This window comes from Apus apus, chromosome 14 (assembly GCF_020740795.1).
Source record: "Apus apus isolate bApuApu2 chromosome 14, bApuApu2.pri.cur, whole genome shotgun sequence".
NCBI classification, from domain to species: Eukaryota; Metazoa; Chordata; class Aves; order Apodiformes; family Apodidae; genus Apus; species Apus apus.
Genome location: NC_067295.1, coordinates 9,702,466 through 9,722,324, shown reverse-complemented (window position 1 = coordinate 9,722,324; position 19,859 = coordinate 9,702,466). Strand labels below are relative to the sequence as shown.

At 38.8% G+C, this 19,859-nt stretch overlaps 1 protein-coding gene across 1 annotated transcript; it reads left to right on the top strand.

Annotated features, from left to right (window-relative positions):
- The first annotated feature begins 5,278 nt into the window (after window positions 1–5,278).
- On the top strand, window positions 5,279–19,292 carry RRN3 (RRN3 homolog, RNA polymerase I transcription factor). The gene is made up of 17 exons (XM_051632653.1): window positions 5,279–5,555; window positions 5,981–6,037; window positions 6,662–6,751; window positions 6,840–6,969; window positions 7,451–7,510; window positions 8,518–8,581; window positions 9,034–9,103; window positions 10,262–10,360; window positions 10,988–11,083; window positions 11,607–11,742; window positions 12,654–12,784; window positions 13,773–13,903; window positions 14,745–14,929; window positions 15,481–15,589; window positions 16,018–16,170; window positions 17,061–17,148; window positions 17,801–19,292. Exons 1-17 carry the CDS (start codon window positions 5,460–5,462, stop codon window positions 17,957–17,959), a joined length of 1,854 nt encoding a protein of 617 aa, XP_051488613.1. The 5' UTR covers window positions 5,279–5,459; the 3' UTR covers window positions 17,960–19,292.
- The last annotated feature ends 567 nt before the right edge of the window (window positions 19,293–19,859 follow it).

Genomic DNA, 19,859 nt, shown 5'->3' with positions numbered 1-19,859 from the left:
TTGAGTCATTCTCTTTTTAGACCTTTTTTTCTGAACTGGGCTTAGAGTTGACAGATCAAGATCCATATTTGCAGGGAAGAAATTACATTTATAAACGACGATGCCTACATTTCTTAATCTCAAGAATATGGCCTTTGTAGATATTGAGTTCAGTAGGTAATATACTTCTCTGCAGATGGTCCTACTTTCAATATGCATACATCGATGCATATTTTGTTGTAATGAGCTTCTAGCAGTGAAAATTATCTGTCATTTAAAAATATTTAAAGTCTTGGTATTGATTTTAATTAGAAATAATTAATGGCTTATTATTTCCCATAGAGACAGATCAAGTGCTTTATTGCAAGTTCTCCCAAGAAAACAGCAGCTCCTAATGCTACAGTAAATGAACTTCAGTACAATTGCATTAGTAACTGTAATTCAGAAGGAACCAAAATAGAAGGAGTGTATGAAAGTTATGTTACACATTGTAACATAAACTCTCTGATTTTAACTTTTAAAGTAAAATACAGGATAACAAACAGCTGCACCTCTGAAGATAATTCAAGGTTCTCTTTTGAACTAAGTTCACTAGGAGTACTTCATACCTGCTCATAAACAACTGTTTGAATCAGATCATCCCTTACTGACAGACCAAATCCTCTCCCCATCTGGAGATATTTATGAACTTAACCAAACGGGTTAAACATGTTTGGGCAGATACTGTCAAGAGAGAGGTGGGGAAAAACACCATCACCACAAAAAAACCCCAAACACCCAAACAAACAAAACAAAACAAAACCCACACCAAAAAAACAAAAAACAAAAAACTTGCAAAAAACAACCGAAGAATCCCCTAACAACAAAAAACCCCCACACCAAACTGGCCATCAGAAAAGCTTCCTGAGCCATGAACAATGTTAAAAAAAAAAAAAAAACACAGCGTCTTAAAAACTAACTGATGGCTTAATAAGGAAGCTTGTTCATTACAGAAACTATCTATGCATTTTTGAAATTTCGATAATTTTCTGCTTCTTCCCATTCATAACTTTTTGAAGTTATTAATGGAATACTGCATGTTGTTCCTATTTCCTGTCTTTAAAGTCATGTAGTAGAAGTGAATGGAAAGAATGAGAATTCTCAATATATGGAATGAAATCTATTAAAGGAATAACATGTAGATTTGGATCCTTGAGCCTGAAAGAAAATGCAGAGTATAAGATGTTCTAGAGGTCTATACAGTCATAAGTGGTATGGAAAAGATAGATGGGGAATGCCCCTCCCAAGACAGGGCAGGAATCAATGAGTTGGCACGTGCTGTGTACTGAAGTGTGGCATTATTTGGCATGGTACAGTGTGACAGACAAAAATGTACTGATTTGAAAACCAGGGAAAAAAAACAGAAGAGATGCCATGATAATATATGAGCCTTAGGAAGACCTGGGGTAGTGAGTGGCAGTTGAGGAGGCATTACTTACAGGCTGTATTCTCACACCTTTAGAGACATCCACACTTGCTCACTATTGGAGATGGGCTGTTGACTTGATGGGTCTTTCCTTTGTGTCCCAGCTGCCTATTAAACATGAGGAAAAATAGTTTTGAGCCTGACTTCAAGTAACATTTTAGAGTTTAATCTGACTATTTGTTCTAAGACAATTTTGGAGTAACCTTTTCTCAATGTGTTACCTTCAGGACCTGATGAAGACATGACTGTCAAAGCTGCTGCCTCTGGAAGTGAGGGAAGTGCTGTAAAGTATGGAAAACAGTTCCTTACTCAATCCAGTGGGATTCTCTCGTTATGGAATAATCTCTGTGACCACTGTGGACTCTAAAATGGACATGGAGCCCTGTCTCTGCCAAACACACCCATTTCAGTGTTGTACTGAATAGTTTTGGTGGATTTTTTCACCATTTCAATACATAAATTAGATCTCTTAAGAAGTGAGAACTACAAGAGAAACAAACCTGAATCACAGAAAAACCACTGCAGCATGTAATATAGAGTTTCTTAAATTTTTATTCTTAATAACCCATGAATGTTTGGATAATAAGCTCTTGCACAATGAAAAGCTCTTGCACTGTTTTACCAAGGTCTGGAAGTTAAACTTACTGTGAATTATTATACCAGTGCAATACCTTTATTTGTAACGGTGCTTTTAAAATACCCATGTTAAACTATTGATGCACAGTTACAAATGTAGTAGAATTTGTTTATAGTGTAAATATACAATTTACAGTTACTCTTGTAAATTTTCATCATTATTTTTGGAATAACTTGGGATCTCAGATTTTATAAGTAGACAAGTAAAAATAGTGATGTTGGTATAACAGTACTTTTTTCATAGTAGCAAATTATGTAATATGATGACTCTAAGAAAAGGCATTTTTAGTCTATTGATGTTGGGAATTATTTTCCTAATGCTGAAGCATTTGGGGGCTGGTGGGGGCCCATCACCACCAAACCTCCCTGTTGATTAACAAATATTCTGATTTATAAAATATCAACAAATTTGCATTTGTATGTAACTGAGAAGTAGAACGTAGGAAAAGATTTATATTAAAAGAAATGATACTTAAGATTCTTGTGTGGAGAAGTTCCTCAAGAGTTCTTCTGCTTTTGAACTAAGAGTCTGAGCCCACCATTAGCAAATATGGGTAGGTCTTAAAATTTAAATGTACAATTGTTTTTCTGCCACACCTAATAAAATACTAGAGGTGGATTTAAGGAAAATATTTACCAAGAACACCGTGACTGTACTTCCTTATGAACTCTTGAAATGTCTTTCAATGTTCTCTTGTAAATTACTGGAGTAACTTTGTGCTTTTCTATGCATATACTATTTTTTAAAATGTTTTCCCAGTGTTCTCAGTTTTTCAGCCAAGTTAGACAAACACTTAACTTGAAGATCAGTAATGTAATTTCTTCTTCACTAATGCAGTTTTTATGAGGTGTATACAAGTGTTTTCTCCTTTTAGAGGAACTGCAAGGTGGTATCTCTGGGTTGTTACAATGGTCTGATAAAAAAAAAAGCCAAACTCCTCCCTTAAAATGTACATAACCCTGTTTCAGTGTCATTGCAAGGATTTCTTTTTTCATTTAATTGCTTTTAGCAGAGGTAATGGCTTTGTCTGATTCCCTGTAGTTTCACTTGTAAACTGAATTATGAGATGTAAAGTTTAATGAGTTGAGTGATTAGTAGCAGCTATCAGTTAAGCCAAAACTTTTCTGTGCAGCCATTCACATACTTAGTCTGGTGAACAAATTTTTCTCTGATCTAGTGTTGCAATCATAATTAGCTTGGTGAATTAAGCAGGGCTCTGCATTCACTGAGGATGAGAATGAAATTAATCTTAAATCCAGGATCAAAACTTATTGATTGTTGCATAAGATAGTAGCTAGAATGTTATTGGCTCTTCCAACTTCACTTCAAAATTGCAGGGATTCTACTGTTTACAGCTATGAACAGTATATTTTAAAAATTAAATATAGGAGCTGACACATCAGTAAAGGAGGATGTTGATCCTAGAGAAGCCCTGGGATGTTACTAGGATTGTGTGTCTGAACAATGAGACAAAAAGTATTCCCTGTGGAGCAATAATCCCTTCTTTTTGAAAGTGTAAACCAGAAACCATGTCATGAGGCCTATTTGCCTTCTAAATAAGGAAGGCTAATACTAAATAGAAACTGTCAACTGAATTATTAGTAGTTAAATATTAACAAAATATTTAACACTATTATAGTCTCCTGGTATCCTTATCAGCCACGGCTCAATGAAGCACAAAGTCCACTCAAAGACCTCCTATATTGTTGATTGGAACTTGTGCATGTTTAGGACTGCTTGCTGTGGGGTGAATGCAGAGCTTTGCCTCTAGAATTCCTGTGGACTTGAAGGACAGTCATGCATTCTGTTTTAAAAGGGAAAAAACCTCTGGCTATGGGAGCCATATGATTATGGCTGTATGATAATACAGGAGCTTTTTTTTTTTTTTTTGTAGCTGGTTAAGCCTTAAAACTAGCTCAAAACTAAATATTCCACTAAAGAAAAAAGGCAGACCCCTAACCTGTAACTGCATAGAAGGATTAAATGCTGCTTGTTTGCCTCTTTAGATGGGGACAGTATCTCAAGAAAGTTTTAATGTGGTGTATATGGTTTACTTTTCTCAAATGGGAACGTCTTAGCCAGCGATAAATTATTAGTAAATAACTACAAAAATCTGTTTGATATTACTTCTGGGAGGGAGGTAATTACTGTAGCAGCATCTTGTGCAGAGAATAAGTATGTACAGCTGGCCAAGAGGGCTACTGTCAGATAATGTCATGTTGCTGTAACTAGTTAATGTGAATTGGAGAAGCAAATATCAGGTGTTCAACCGAATTAATAAACAATTTTTTTGAGCAGGTTGAACATTACTGAAAAACTACATAGAAAATAAATGGTTTCCATTCATACTTATCCAGGTTGCTCTAGAAGTTTAATCCTTTTGAATTACATGATCTCCAAGCTGCTACATCCTTTAATAGAATCCATTGGTGTGTATGAAAAAATACCCAAACCAACCTTTGCAATAAATACAGGTAATTATTTTCTCCATAGTACTGTTGTTGTGTGTGTGCTCTGAGAGGAAAAGCAGCTAGTTGAGAGGCAGGAAAGTCCGTAAGCCATTTGATTTAAAGTATTTAAATACTAGTAAGTCTACCCGCCCTGTGGCTTAGTAGGGCCCCACAAGGAGGGAACAGCAACATCCAGAACCCCCCGCTCTGTGCCCGTGTTCCAGCAAACGCCTGACTGCTTCCCCAGGTCAGGTTCTGCTGTGTCTGGGGGGATGCCCGGCTCTCTCATCTCGAGTTACGTGTCTGGATCGTTCAGTTTTTCCCTCAGAGTTCCCGTCCTACAGTTTTCAGTCTAGAAACGCGAATTTACGGGCTGACAGCGCCGCGGTGTCTGGGCCCGGCTCTGACCCCCGGGGCCGGCACAGTTTGCTTGTAAACCAGTTCCGTTCTGATCGCTCTGTCGCGACGCTGTGGTTAAATCGGGAATTCCGCTTCCCTCGGGCGTGCGGATCTCCAAGAGACGCGGGCCTCGATACCTGCCGTCTGTGCGCGGGACCGGCGCTGGCGTTACCCCCGGTGTCACCGGGAGCCCCAGGCGGTGTCGCCGACACCGCGTCCCCCCGCGGCCCCTCGGTCCGCCCGCGCTACCGGCGGCAGCGCCCGAGCAGCCGCGGCCCCTCCAGCCGCTCCTCTCGATGGTGCGGGGCGGGGCGCCGTCCGTTTCCGGCGGGGCGGGCGCCCTTTTCCGCCCTTTTCCGGCATGTGGCGGCGCGGGCCGGCAGCGCGCGAGGGGCGCGGCGCGCGGGGACGCCTGCCCCGGTAGCACCGCCCGGCACCGCACGGCGCGGGGGGGGGGGGCGGCCCCGGGGCGGGGGCGCGGGGACCCCGCGGTGCTCACGCGGCTTCGCCTGCCCCCGGGCCCGTGACCATGATGCTGGGAGGGGACGAGTTCATCAGCTCCCCGCCCAGGAAGACGGTGCGGTTCGGCGGGACCCTGACGGACATCTTGCTCAAGTACCAACAGGTGAGCGCGGGGGGCGGCTCCTGTCCGGGCTGCCTGCGCGGCCGGGGCACCGCGTCCCGGCGGCGGTTTCGGTGGGAGGGCTCGTTTCGTCTTTCACGGACCGTGTCCGAAAGCTTCGGGGAAAAGCCCCGGCGGCGGCAGAGCGCTGCGGGCTGGTGCCGGGGAGAGGCTTTCCCCTCTGAGTCAGCCGAGCTGGCGGCGGAGGGGGCAGCGATGGCAGCTGTGTCAGCAGGGAGAGCGGCCGGGAACCGCCCGGCAGCTGCGGTTGTCTTTGCTGCTGCTTCAGCCCTGGGCGTCCTTGCTGAGCGGGGCTCTTCGTGGGACTGCTCGGTAGCACCGGGCTGCTCACGTGCATTGATGACGCTTGTCATTTTTTTGCTGGAAAAAAATATCTGAGTGTTCCTTGTTTTTCTTCCCCCTGCTAGGGTGAGACCACGGATTTTGAGTTGCTAAAGCATCAGCTGTCAGATCCAGACATCAAGGTAAGAGAGCACAAGGGGTAATGATTTGAAGAACAAGGGGTAATGGCTTTGAGCTGAAAGAGGGGAGATTTAGGAAGAAGCTCTTTACTGTGAGGGTGGTGAGACACTGGCCCGGATTTTCCAGGGAAGCTGTGGCTGCCCCATCCCTGGAAGTGTTCAGGGTCAGGCTGGATGGGGCTTGGAGCAACCTGGCCTGGTGGGAGGTGTCCCTGCCCATGCAGGGGGGTGGGAACTAGATGATCTGTAAGGTCCCTTCCAACCCAAACCATTCTATGATTTCAAGATTTGGATGTTCCTTCTGCTTAAACTGGAACAAAAAATAAAATTAAGGTCAAATTTATCTCTTTCAAGTATGTTCTGCATGAGTGAGGTTGCATGCCTTGCTCTGCCTGTAATTTCAGACTTCCAGGCAGGCTGTTAGTTTAGGAGTTGACAGGTGTTTATTTTTGCATGCAAGATCTGTAATTGGTTAGGACACAAAGAAATTCCATGTATGTTAATATGAAAATAATTTTGACTAACAGTCTTAATATTTGATTTTCTGTTTTGAGAATTTTTCTTATTTTCTATTAATAAGTAGTACTGTTTATTGGAATAGTTACCTATTTTTCTTCTTATTTTAAGGATGCCCAGATCATTAATTGGCTGCATGAATTTCGAGCTGCTGTTGCATATTTGACTAAAGAGCTTGAACAACTGGTCAGCATTCTGCTGGTAAGTAATGGTTTCTTTTATGGGAAGATGAAGAGTTTACTACTCAGAACATCTTTTTTATGATATCTTAATTTTTGCTAACTTTCAGAAGCTGCCATGGTTGAGAAGAAGCCGAGAGGTAGTGGAAGAATATCTGGGCTTTCTTGGCAATCTGGTGTCAGCACAAACTGTCCATCTCAGGCCATGTCTCCGGATGATTGTATCACAGTTTGTCCCCCGTAAGTTACTTTTCTCGTCATCTTCTTTGCTTATCAAAACATCTTTCCTAAATAAATTCTCTGTAGATATAATGTGTGACACAGTTTTTGGGTTGGTTTATTTTTCAGTTGATGGCTTGTTTAGCTTGAATGGCTGAATTGTGATCCAGATGGTTTTCTGTACCTAGATTTTAGAAGGCATATTCTGGTGGCTCATGCAAACCCCATTTATGAAGATGTCTTGGAAAAGGATGAACTGTATAATTTTGTAACTATTGAAACACAAAGTCTGCAGTGAGGATTATGTCAGATGGTCTCAAGAACCTCCTGGTTCTGTGAATGAAACAGTCTTTGATGAGCTGTTGCATATTGTAGAAAGTCTCACAGATAATTTTGATGTTTTAGTCCTGATGAAGACTTGTCCAGTGTGTTTGATTTGGCATTCAAACTGTTATATGTAATATTTTTACAACTTTTATATAATAATCTCACTTTTTGCTAGCTCGAATAACCATCAGAGAAGATGATGTGGATATTTCAGATTCTGATGATGATGATGACAGTGAGTATAAAGGAAGCATGGCTTATATATGCTGCTGTAACACCTTTACCAAAGAAGCATGCAGTGCATATTGCTCCTTTTTTACAAAAATAATTTAGCTGAGTTAATATAAAAACATTAAGAAGCAGTACATCCTTAAAGTCCAAGTGAAAGACTGTCCTGTACTCAAGTCAGTGATGTGGGGACCCATCCCATTTCAAAGTATTTCTGTTGGTGCATCATCTGTGAGAATAAGCCAGAATGCTTAGGAAAACATTCCTAGTCTTAGATTGTTTCAAAGCCAAAGAAAACTTGGAGCTGTTTGTTTTCCATTTTATTTACCTCAATAAAGCAAGGTTGCTTGGGGGTTCTTGAGTCTCTGTTTCTCTGCCTGTGCTAAACTCAAATACAATTAACATTTTTTAACAGAAATGCTGCCTAATTAGTGTCTTTATTGATAAGGCAAACAGCTGAATGTCTTTCGAGAATTTCATGTGTTTTTATCTTGAATGCTGGAATATATTTCTGCCTGTGAGGACCCACTCTTGCTGTTCAATTATGATACTGGATCAAAAAAATTAGTTACAGAAGCCTAATTATCTGTTTGTTTGACTCTTATGAAAATGAGGTGTAATCTTCAGATAGATTTTTATATAGTTACAGATTTAGATTTAACATATCTTCTAAATACTTGTGTGTTGTGGGATAAATTATGGATTCCATGCTTAGTGTTCAGTATGAGAGCATGTAGCAACAATAGCTGGCTTTGGGGCTAGAAGCACAGTCAGAGTTTATTGATATAATGCCATGAATTTTATTTGGAATTATTTTTTTATCCTTATTTTGGTAGTAGATAGTTCAGAAAAACAAAAACCAAAACAAACCAGAACTCCCAAATCCCCCAGCATTTTGAAAAATGCAATTTCCTTGAGAATCTCTAAAATGTTCAGTTGATGTGAACTGTTTTTGCTGGTTCCTGATGGAGTTTTCTGTAACCAAATGTCTAAGAGTTGATTTTCTTTCTCTAGACCTTTCTGAAAACTTTACTACCTGCCACAGAGCATTGCAAACTGTTGCAAGATACGTTCCTTCGTAAGTATATGGTCCCGTGGCTTTGTGTGCGCTTTCCTTCCAGATTTAAAGCTTGTGACCTGATAAACTCTGTTTTTTTTCCTCTTAATTGTCAGTATAACACCTTTTGTTCATTTCATGACTCCCTAATATTCACCAACTGGTGGAATACTGTTTCCAGATCTTATGAAATTTCCGTAGGCATAAGCAGCTGAAAATCCTGTTAATGGAAATAGGAAGTTGGGGAAGTCGTGTTTATAGCAAGATATTTGAAGTGGCTTCTCACAAGTCCACAGTGGAAGTTGGCCCCTAATTATCTGTTCTGTGATCCTTGCAGGAACAGATTTTATACAATTACTTACCTTAAAATAAAGTTACTTTGTAATAAGCTTATTGCAGTTTGTCTTTATAGAGTGTTGCAGCTTCAATAACTTTGGTTTGTTTTTTTGGTTTTGTTTTTTTTAAAATTGTAGGACACCACAATTTCTCATGCCAATACTTGTGGAAAACTTCCCTTTCATTAATAAATCAGAAAGGACTCTGGTAAGAGTTGTGAATATTTGTGATTCACTTGTTTTTGAATGTGTAAATATACTCTCTAGTATGACAGCTGATTTGGTGGTGTTGAATGCAGTTTTTTGAGTGTATTGCTTAAGAATCTTTTGTTATTTTGACCTCATCAAGTACTGAAAAAAAGCAACCCTGAAGTTCTTTGTATACCTTACTAGTTTTTTTGGGGTTTTGTTTTTTGGTTTTTTTTAACCCAAGTAACTTTGAGGATCAGTTCCCTGTCTGTAAAATGAGGGGTATAATGGCTCTTACATGGTGTTAGGAGAATTTGTATTTATTTAGCAGCTCAGTGAGGAGCAAACTGTGAAAAAATTAATAACTGTTTTTCAGGGCAAGGTTTGAATGAAGTGTGAAGAAAAAAAAAATCCATGCATTGTTATTAAATATTGCCAATTGATACATTCTTATTAAACCAGCTCTATCCATTTGATGTACTGAGCTAGCCGGATGGCCTGTGGAAAAATTGCATGGGCTCATGTAATTGAAGGTTGTGTTACAATGCATGTTCACAGAGAGACTAATGTACTTAAATGTGGCACTTTGCCTAATTGTATGGATTGACTTGACAGTTTTGCTATATGAAAGTTGCAAAGTTATCTGTTTATTATGTGTGCATACATGGGAGGGCAGATGCACACTCACAGAACTTGACTGTGAACCTGTTTGAATTATAATCAGAACTCAGGAGACTTAACTGTGGAATTTAGAACTGCTGTTGGTATATTATAATAACCTGAAATAAAGATGAATTCTGTCTCACTTGAAACAGTTCTACTAGCTATGGCTGTACGTGTAGTGAGGAATATACTTGTTCTAACTTTCCTCAAGAAAGTTTAGACATAAACTGTGGAAATTAATAACTCTTCTTAGAGAATATTTATACTCATTCTGTCTAGAGATAGTTGGGAAAATTTGCATGGAAATAGTAGATTAAGAAGTTAATGATAACACAGGTTAACAATTGAAAGTTGGTGTTTGGTTTATACATTAACTTATTCTAGATTGAATACAGTCTGTTTAAACCTATTTCTGGCTCTTTAGATAACAAACTAAGAAACTTCTAAAAATCTTTGGCAGAAATAAAACTTTCTGTTAGCATTATTACAGATATCAATTAATTTTCTGTTATAGGAATGTTATGTTCATAACCTGCTACGAGTTACAGTGTACCTTCCCACTCTGAGGCTTCAGATTCTGGAGCTTATTATTGAAAAGTTGTTGAAGCTGGATGTAAGTTTGTTCTGTATCACCTTTTGGGGAAGTTTGGTTTTGAAACACATAGAGTAAGAAATTAAATCTGTTTCAGTGTTAAGCTAAACAACAACAAAAAATTTGCGGTAGTGCTCGTGATCATGAGTATAAAACCAACCAAGTTTACGATGTATTTCCAGTTTTAAGGTGTTGATACACTTGAGAGGAACTGTATGATGTGTACTGTTATACACATCCTGCATAGGATCTCCATGCCAGAATCAATTTAACTCCTTCATGGTGATCAGTCCTAATGTACACCGAATGTGCCTCTCTTTGTGGGGTTGATCTGTTTTATCATCCCTTTGAGGTGAAAGGATTTAGTCTTAAAAAAGGAGGGATAGCATTGTAAATTATTCAGGTTTTTTATTTTGGAGAACCTCAGCTTGTAGGAGTCTGGGGAAAGCTTATATTCTGGAGGTAAAGCTTCAGGCAGTTTAGAGTGTATGTTTGTGTATTACATATACATAATTCCCTTTTAAAATGTTTATTTAGTCAAGGGTGAAATCTAGTCTAGAAATTACTTGTCATTTCTTATATAAATAATAAACTTTTCATGTTATTGTTATGGTTTTATAAAAATCAATTCCTTGTTTGCAACTGTAGGTTAGTACTCCACAGCAAGATATTGAAGATGCTGAAGAGGCTGCTAACAACTCTGGTAGTGAGGAAAAATCTACAGAGGAGGGACTTTTTGACATGGTTGGTTATCTTGTTCTAGTAAAGATTACTTTAGTAAAATTCTCACTTTTGAGGTGGCTAGGACCTAAGGCACTGTATTAATACATTATTGCTTTGTTGTTAACTACACTGCAAATTGAGCCAGTGTAGTAATACATTGTTTTGTTATTGCTGTGTTTTAGCTTTGTTGTTACTGCACTGCATGCAGCTCTTGACACCTGAACAGCTGACAAATGGTTAATGTGTTCCCCACATGATACCTTCATTAATTTAAACACCCAGTGTATATGCAGTGAATCAAATTTCATTATGTAAAAACGCAAGCAGCTATGCATAAAGCTAAGTAAAGAATTCATGGCAGTTGGCTCAGTTAACAAAATTTTGCTTCCTCTAAGCTGTGTAATTAGATACTGCTTTTGTAAAAAAAAAAAAGTCAAAACTGTAGCATGTCACTGAAGAAGTTCAGTTTCACTTTTCCTGTAATAGCTGTTTTTATGATGTTGTGTAAATCTAAAAGCTGCATGATTGCCGTTTTATCTACCAGGAGGAAGATGAGGAAAGAAAAGGAAACAAAGTTGTCTCTCCTAGTAGTGAGAGAATGGCCCATCCACTTGCAGAGCGCCTTGATATTTTGATGACCATCCTGTTTTCCTATATTAAAGATGTTTGCCATGTAGATGGTAAGAACAATTCAACTATAACCAAATCTGTTATTTTGCTAACAAGTAAGGAGAACATAAGAGGAGTTGTTGCTTTCTGCTGCTGCAAGGTAGAGCCCTCACCCTTCAGCAGCAGAATTCTGCCATCAGCAGCCTGCATTCCTGACCCTGCCCAGTGCTGCTTGCAGAGAATGCAAAGGTACATTTATGACTTCAGAGGTTGTCTTCAGTTGGAAACATTTTGATTATATAAATAGGACACTGTGTCCAGACTGTGCCCTTACAGATGTAAACAGTTTTGCTTTTTCACTGTGCTATGAAGCTATGGGGATTAGAAATACTTCCTGATTAGCCACAGTATTTTATCATTTGCTCTACTGCATTGCCTTGAGTCGTGGATCCCTACAACATCACAAGGACTGGAAGTAGATTAAAACAACCAGCCATGTCACTCAATTGGAGTTGCTACAGCAAAGCTTTGTGTTACAGGAAAATCCCTGAATAAAATGTCTTACACTGGCATTTATTAAGGGTTTGAATTTGTTAGATTTATGTATTTAAAATAGAATATTTAGAAACCATTTTGCTTTATCTTCTTCATGTAAGTCAGGTAACTTAGTATTTTCTTCTGGCTTTTCTGAATTAACACATTATTGTAAAGTTTACAAGCCAGCCAGTTTTATACCTGTGTGTGCATGTACATATACAGATATTATTCACATACGCTAACATAAAAAGCAGTAAAACTGAAGTCCCAAAAGGTCTTACTATAAATATTTTTTAGATGTCAGATAAGCCAAGGAGTCAGGCTGACAGTGTTTCTTTGCATAGTTCTTAGTGGTTTAGAAGGACATAAATGCCACTTTTGCAGCATGAAAGGAAAAATACAACCTGAAATGGCTCATTGTTTTCTGTTTTCTTCTGTTGTGTAGGCAAGCTTGATATCAGCAACACAAAGGATTTGTATCGGGACCTGGTTTCTGTTTTTGACAAGCTCATTTTACCAACCCATGCTTCATGTCATGTACAGTATTTCATGTTTTACATCTGTAGCTTTAAATTGGTGAGTACAAGCTGGTTTTTAAGTGCAGTGTCTTCTGTCATTTCTGCATCCTTGTTTTGGCTTTTTTCACAAAAAATCATTGTTTTCTGCTGTAATTCAAGTACTGCCTTCCATTTATCTGAAGATATTACATCAGGATTTGTTAGTATTTTTGCTTTCTTTCCCTTCTGTTACTCCTTTCTTCAAGTTTTAATTTGTGTGTTTGCTTTTTGCATGTTGCTCATAAAGTACAAACAGCTGGAATCTAAGCTAGTGGGAAGGAACTTGGTTAACAGTTCCTTTTACAAGAGTCACTTAGCCTCTTGAACCTGAGACAGTGCTCGAGAAAGTTTCTTCATCATCCTCAAACTATCTGAAGATAGTTTGTGTTAGCTTTTCAAACTGGAATTGGTGTCTGCTGTTTGTTTTTCCTCCTCTCCGTTTTCCCGTCTCTCTCAAGCAAACTTTCTCTTAGCCTACAGAAGCAAGGACATGGATGCTTTTTGCAGAGCAGTAGCTAAAGATCTAGTTAAGCTAATGTTACACTTTTTTGTTCTGACGTGAATTGTTGGCGTCATGAACATTACTTTTGTATGGCAAAAAGTTCCATTATATAACCATTTAAGGTGAGGAATCATTTTTGTTTATCTAAATTTCACTTCCTGCTATTTCACTGAATGTTTCTGACCTCCTCTGCTACAGAAGACAGTGAACAATCACTTCATGTTTACCTTCTTAGTGTTCTTGTTTTTAAACACTTCTCATTTATCTGTTCCTGACTTTTTTGTAGATTTCTGGTTCAATTTACATTAAACAATTTAATATAGAAAAATGACACAGAAAAAAGTGCTTTTCCATCATGTGTAGTAATAGTTATTTACTACAGTTATAGGTAGATTTTTTTTAATGGTTTGGTTATGGAAATTGTGGGAATTGAGTATTAGGAATCTATTACTTAAACAATGTCATCAGCATAAGGACTCACTGTTTCTATCTATCTTCTTTACAGGGCTTGGCTGAGGCATTTTTAGACCATCTTTGGAAAAAGCTGCATGATCCAAACAATCCTTCAGTGATCAGGCAGACTGCGGGGAGTTACATTGGCAGCTTCTTGGCAAGAGCTAAATTCATTCCAGTTGTGTAAGTTGTTTTGATATCTGAGCAAAACCAGTTTATGATGATTGCTGAGGTTAAGTACAGAATTCACAGAATGCACACACACTGTTGGTCTTCTATTCCCACGGCTTTGCCAGTGAGCTTGTATCTATAGTTGTTTGTCCTTTCTGCAGTACTGATTCAGTACTGTCTTGAAGCTTCCAGGGAAGTTGTGCGTGTACAGGATGCAGACTGATGATTGCTGGGATTCATGACTTCTGTTTAAGGCTTCGCTTAGCAAGAAATGCTGCGCAAGGGAGGTTATGTTGATTTCAGGTGGAGTCATGGATGACCAGTATATGTCGTGTTCAGAACCAGATATTTTTCATGACCTATGTTAGGCATTTTAGGTAGGCTCTGAGGCAGGGAAGTCAAGTGTTTAAGAATTTTTATACAGATGGATTAAAACACTTCAGGGATTGGGTGAAAATGCCTTCTTGTTTATGTACAAGTTCTGTATTTTTATGCTGTTCAGTGCAGGCTCAGTGACAAAAATGATGACTGTAATTTGATACTGAAATTACTTGTTGGATGTGGGAGACATCTCTCTGTACTACCTGTAACCCAGGATTCTGATTGTTTACTGTGTCTGTCACACACAGCGTGCACTTGTGGGTTCCTCTCTGCTGGCACCTTGTGCTTTCACTGGTTTGCAGTGCTGATACATTGATTCATGGGAAGGAGAGAACTCATAACTGAATCTCCTTTTTTACAATGAGATTTTCATACTGATGTTTTTATAACCACTAAGGTCCTCAAATACTTGTTTACATCTTCTCTACACCATTTTGGGTGTTATTTTTACACTTTTTCTCCTCCATTATAGTACAGTTAAAGCATGCCTGGATCTTCTGGTGAACTGGTTGCATAAATATATTGATAGCCAGGACACAGGGGCTAATGCCTACTGTGATGTAGCTCTGCACGGGCCGTTTTACTCGACGTGCCAGGCCGTGTTCTATACGCTTGTTTTCCGTCATAAGCAACTTCTGGATGGAAATTTAAGGAAAGGTGAGTATAATAGGTTCAAGCAGCATTTGCATTCATTTGCAAGTTTTACTGTTGATGTGATTTGCAATGGTCAATTTAGTCAAGTTATCTGTTGCTTATGTTGCCTTGAGACAGCTTGTACACTGCTGGGCTACCAGGGTAAGTCATCTTTGTTCCTCCACTGTTGAAAACAATGCTGGAAACTCCTCAATATTGATACCTGGCCCCACTTAATGAGCATCTTTGGATTCCAGCTGTTTAAAACTCATGTGGGCTTCAATTATTACTCTTTCTTGATAACCTGTGCCCCTGTCATTCCCTGTGATGGGTGGGTAAGTGTAGTGTCTGTGTTAGAAGGATCCCTCGGCTATGGCAGGTCACTGCTACTTGGAGCAGATTTTCTACTGAACAAGCTGTGGGCTGGATCTCTGCTGTATAAGGGCACCCTAGGATGTGCTTCTGTGGTGTTGTGCAGGGTGCAGTCTGGTCAGATTGGAAATTCTGAGAAGTTACATTCAGTTGATACGATATATATCTGTAACCTGTATTTGTCAATTGTTCTTATTTCCAAGGTCTATCATATCTGCAGAGTTTAAATTTTGAGCGCATTGTCATGTGTCAGCTGAATCCCCTGAAGATTTGTATACCCTCTGTTGTGAACTTGTTTGCTGCCATTACCAGGTATCCACTCATTTATTTCAGCTTCAGCTTGATACAGATACTCATGCTTGTGTGTGTATCTAAAAACGGCACAGTACTTACAACACGGGTTTTGTTAGGCACAGTATCAAATATTATCTAAGACAAGTCATATAACACTTCCCATATTCTAGATTTGAGAAGTTAATTTCTGGTTCAGTTTCATTGGAATCCTGCAATATTACAAAACTGCTCCTTGTTGGAGCTAATATGTTTATACTTGCAGTGAACTTTGTGCCAAGGAAGAGAAAAGTCCTTGCCTTGTGACTATCTTGAGAACTAATTTCAGTTGGACAATGGAAGATACAAGCTGTGTTTGTTAAAAAATAACTTTGTATTTTAATGGAGTCTGAAATTCTTGCTTTCTGAGTGCTAAAGATACTTTGCTTTTCTTTATTACCTTTTTGAAGGAAATACCAGTTGGTGTTCTGCTACACAATTATTGAGAGGAACAACAGGCAGTTCATACCAGTTGTTCGGAGTGGCACAGGGGGTGACCTTGTGCAGACATGCACTAACCCACTTGACAGTTTCTTCCCCTTTGATCCCTACATACTTAAAAGGTACAGTTTAAAAATATTCAACTCTTTTCTGCCTTGTAGAATATAATGAACTACAACTAAGTTCACTTTCTTCTCTGATCTTCACTACCTTTCATGTTGCAAATTTTACCCAGAGATTATCAAAGAGATTATCAAATTTGAATTGAAATTAACCCCCATTGTGACATTGTAGTGATGAAGAAGGAACAGGACTCAGTTTCCTGGAAGGTCTAATCAGTATGTTTGATGATTTCTCTTTTGTTTTTTCTTGGTTTAAGTAGTCTCTAAAATATCATTTTAGCCTAATATATATTTTCTTGAAGCTGTGGTGGCGGTGTGTAATTTTTTGTTGTTTTGGTTTAGTTTTGGTTTTTTTGCACCTTGAGTGTATTTCTTCTTGATTGAAGACTTTATCTTATTTAAAATATCTTAGTTTTGTAATAAGTAGCAGATTATTTGCAGATGATGCTTTTATAACTTTTTTATGTTAGAGGGCAGCATTGCAGCTTTGTTTTGGTCTCTTAAAAAAAGTAAATCTCTCTCCACAGAAGGGAGACCTTTCTTAGAAAGAAATTATTAAAGAAGCCATATAATACTATCTTCTCAAATCCAGAAGAAAATGGTGCTTATTTGCAAGCATAGTGTAGCTGTTAAAAATGCCCAGCTAGGAATAAGGAGACCTGACTGTATCAGAACTCCTCAGGTAAACAATTATAATTTGTACCTACCAACAGGATGGTGTTATTTCTTCATGGGATGAATTTGGGATTATTTAGAGATTAGTTGAATAGTTTGTAAAACCCTACAGAGGCCTGTCAAAATGCCAGGTGGTTTATATTGTGTTATTAAAATGGAATGTGTATGACTTGTACTGAATACATGAACTCATACTGTGTTTTAATTCCTCTCAGATCAAAGAAGACAATTGATCCTCTTTATCAGTTTTGGGAAGAGCTGAGTGCTGAAGATCTTGAGAATCTGAAGAAGCCCATTAAAAGGGTAATCTTTTCTGACTGAAATGCAGTTCAGCTTTTGCCACATCTCTAAACAGCTGCTTCTATTGCAGGATTATTTTTTTTTTCCTAGATATGAGTACACTATACATTTATGAGAAACAGATTGAAATGAGGAAGCTTTAGGGATTGATCCATCCTTGCTTTGAGAACACTTTCTTCTGCAGTGGAGTTAGTTTGGCAGCACAGGACCATGGAATATGGACACTCTGATGTCACCGGGCAATCCACTTCGTAGACGTGGTTGAGTTCCTGTGTACCGTAATAAGAGCACATCTAATTATCTTTCCATTCCAATTAGTCATGACAATTGTAGTACAACCTGAGTCCTGACAGAGATGTCTTTCTAAAGCTCCTGTGCAGTCTCTCTACCCTCCTGCAGAATGTCTATTCTATGTCAGATTTTTCTTTCCGTCCTATGATAGCGCATAAAAATACTTTATGGTGTTGTAGCTTGGTTAACTGGTAACTTTGCAAACTTGCCTATAGCATTTTGACTAGCAGAGTTGACTATTTCAGCATTTCAGAATATATTTTAGAAATACTTTTTTTGGTCTCAGCATTCATTACTTCTGCCAAACCTTAATAGAGAACTGGAGTATCTTTCTGCTCTCACTGATCCGTTTCAATTTATGCAGTGTACTTCTGAGGATGAAGATGATGACTTCTTGAAAGGGGAAACCCCTCAAAATGATGGTGTGGTTGGAATTGCTCCAAATTCTTATGAGTCCAATACCCGGAGCCCTGTGAGCAGCGCTGGCTCTCCCCTGGACTGTTACGTGCCCTACCCCCAGTGACATGGAGAACCAGAAATGAAAAGGATGAAAATTGTGTGCAATTTTTTGCTCTGTAAAGAGACCTTATCTCATCTTTCCAAACTGGCAAATGTTTAAGTAACTACATTTAAGAAAAATTATTGTTTGTTGATCATCAGATTTCTACAGATATGTTATGATAAAGTCATATGTTGCTAGAAAAGCCTAGAGAATAAATAGGGTGATATTTTGCAGATTTCACATTGAAATGGTTTTTATGACTTACAAGGATTTTGTATAGTTTTTGCTGACTCTTAAAAACTGTTGTTTACTGATGTTTCTCTACAAGGTTTTATATATCAGGGGTGAAATTCTGGTGTTTCTTCCTACTGATTTGTGTGGGGACCTGAATTCCATTGTCAGTATTCCAGCTGTACTCTGATGACTGTTTCTGACTTGGTTTCAAAGCAATGGTTTGATCCCATGGTGGGGAAGCCATGAGTTGAGTCTGACAGTGATTCTTTTGCACACACCTCCTAAGCTGCTCCTATCTGTAGAACAGTATTTGATAAAGCCCTGTGATAGTGGAAAGTGTATTTGGGTGATAAGCACTATTGCTCCTTAAATATGTAGCTGACACAACTTTCCCAGCTGTGAAAGGTCAGACTTGTGAAAGTGACAATTGCTGGAAATGTTAAATGATGGAGTAGCTGAATGTACCATTTGTAGATAGTTGTCTCTGGAGCACTTGTGAAGCACTCTAGGACAGGTATTTATTTTCAGGATTTGAAGTTTATATGTGAATGCTGAAAAGACAAAAAAAAAAAACTTGCCTCTTAGGAAGTGATGGTGTCACTGATGTCCTTGTGTTGTCCGTGTGTCAGTGTTACAAGTTTCTCTGCAGAGGTTTCTTGTCTTTTTCTCGTGATCCTGGCTTTTAGATTGGAGTAAGAATCTAAACAGTAGAGAGAAGTTATTTGTATAACATTTATTTGCAAATACGCATTTGAGGCTAAACTCTTACTAGCTGTGCAACTCCATTCATTTGCCCTTCTTTAGATTCAAACTTGGAGGCTTTCAAGACAACATTTTTATTCAAAGCAAATAAAAGTTGATGCAACCAGTGCAAATTTTACACCTTTAAAAAAAAGCATCTCTGCATGTAACAAAGGATCTCCCAGCATAGTCTAGCTTCTCAAACTTAGGGTGTTTGTTCTGACAGACTCCAAAACTGAATTTTGGGGATAATACTGCAAAAAAGCATTGGTGGATCTTGTTCATTGCTGGGTAAATTGAGACTTAGTTTTTATTTTTAATTTTAGTCCTCTTTGCTGTCATTCCCAAGCAATAAAAAATAGTTCCATTAGGAACTTCACAGTGTTTCTGTGATCTCTTCTGTGATTAGACCTGGTTTCCTTAGTGTGATTGCAGACAGGTGAGCTGGCAGATGCTGGCATTTTGCTAAAGAGACTTTGTTCTGTAAATATGAGAAGTATTTAAAAGAATGTTGATTCAGAGGTGGAAACTTGGCTTTGGCTGAGAAATGCACTGTCTCATTGGAAGGAAGTATCTGCTCTGTTAACTTGTGAAAGTGGGATTGGAAAGGCAGAGATAAGTTACAGGGTTGTTTCCTGTTGGTTGTGAGCAGGCCCAGGTGCCCTGGCTCTTCTAACTGCTCCTACCATGGTGGTTGTTCTTGCTGTTCACGCACAGAGGTTCCCCCAAAACTGGGGGGAAAATACCTAGTATTTCAGGAAAAACACTTCTATTTAGATCGTCTGAAAACTTAGCTTAGTGGTTGCTGCAGGGAAGGATCATGGTGTGGGTTTTATTTCTAAATGAGGAACTTTATTATGGCTGTTCGCAAAACGATTTCTTAGGATAACTTACGGATAATCTCGCGGACGCGGGAGGAGGAGATTGATGTAACGTTGACGTGTTA

What these genes read in the sequence shown, in the direction of transcription:
- RRN3 (XM_051632653.1), top strand. Translation starts at nt 5,460, where the DNA reads ATGATGCTGGGAGGGGACGAGTTCATCAGCTCCCCGCCCAGGAAGACG. An exon ending in TGTATCACAGTTTGTCCCCC is followed by an intron (nt 6,970 to 7,450) that starts GTAAGTTACTTT and finishes ACTTTTTGCTAG; the next exon opens with CTCGAATAACCATCAGAGAA. An exon ending in TGAAGAAGCCCATTAAAAGG is followed by an intron (nt 17,149 to 17,800) that starts GTAATCTTTTCT and finishes CAATTTATGCAG; the next exon opens with TGTACTTCTGAGGATGAAGA.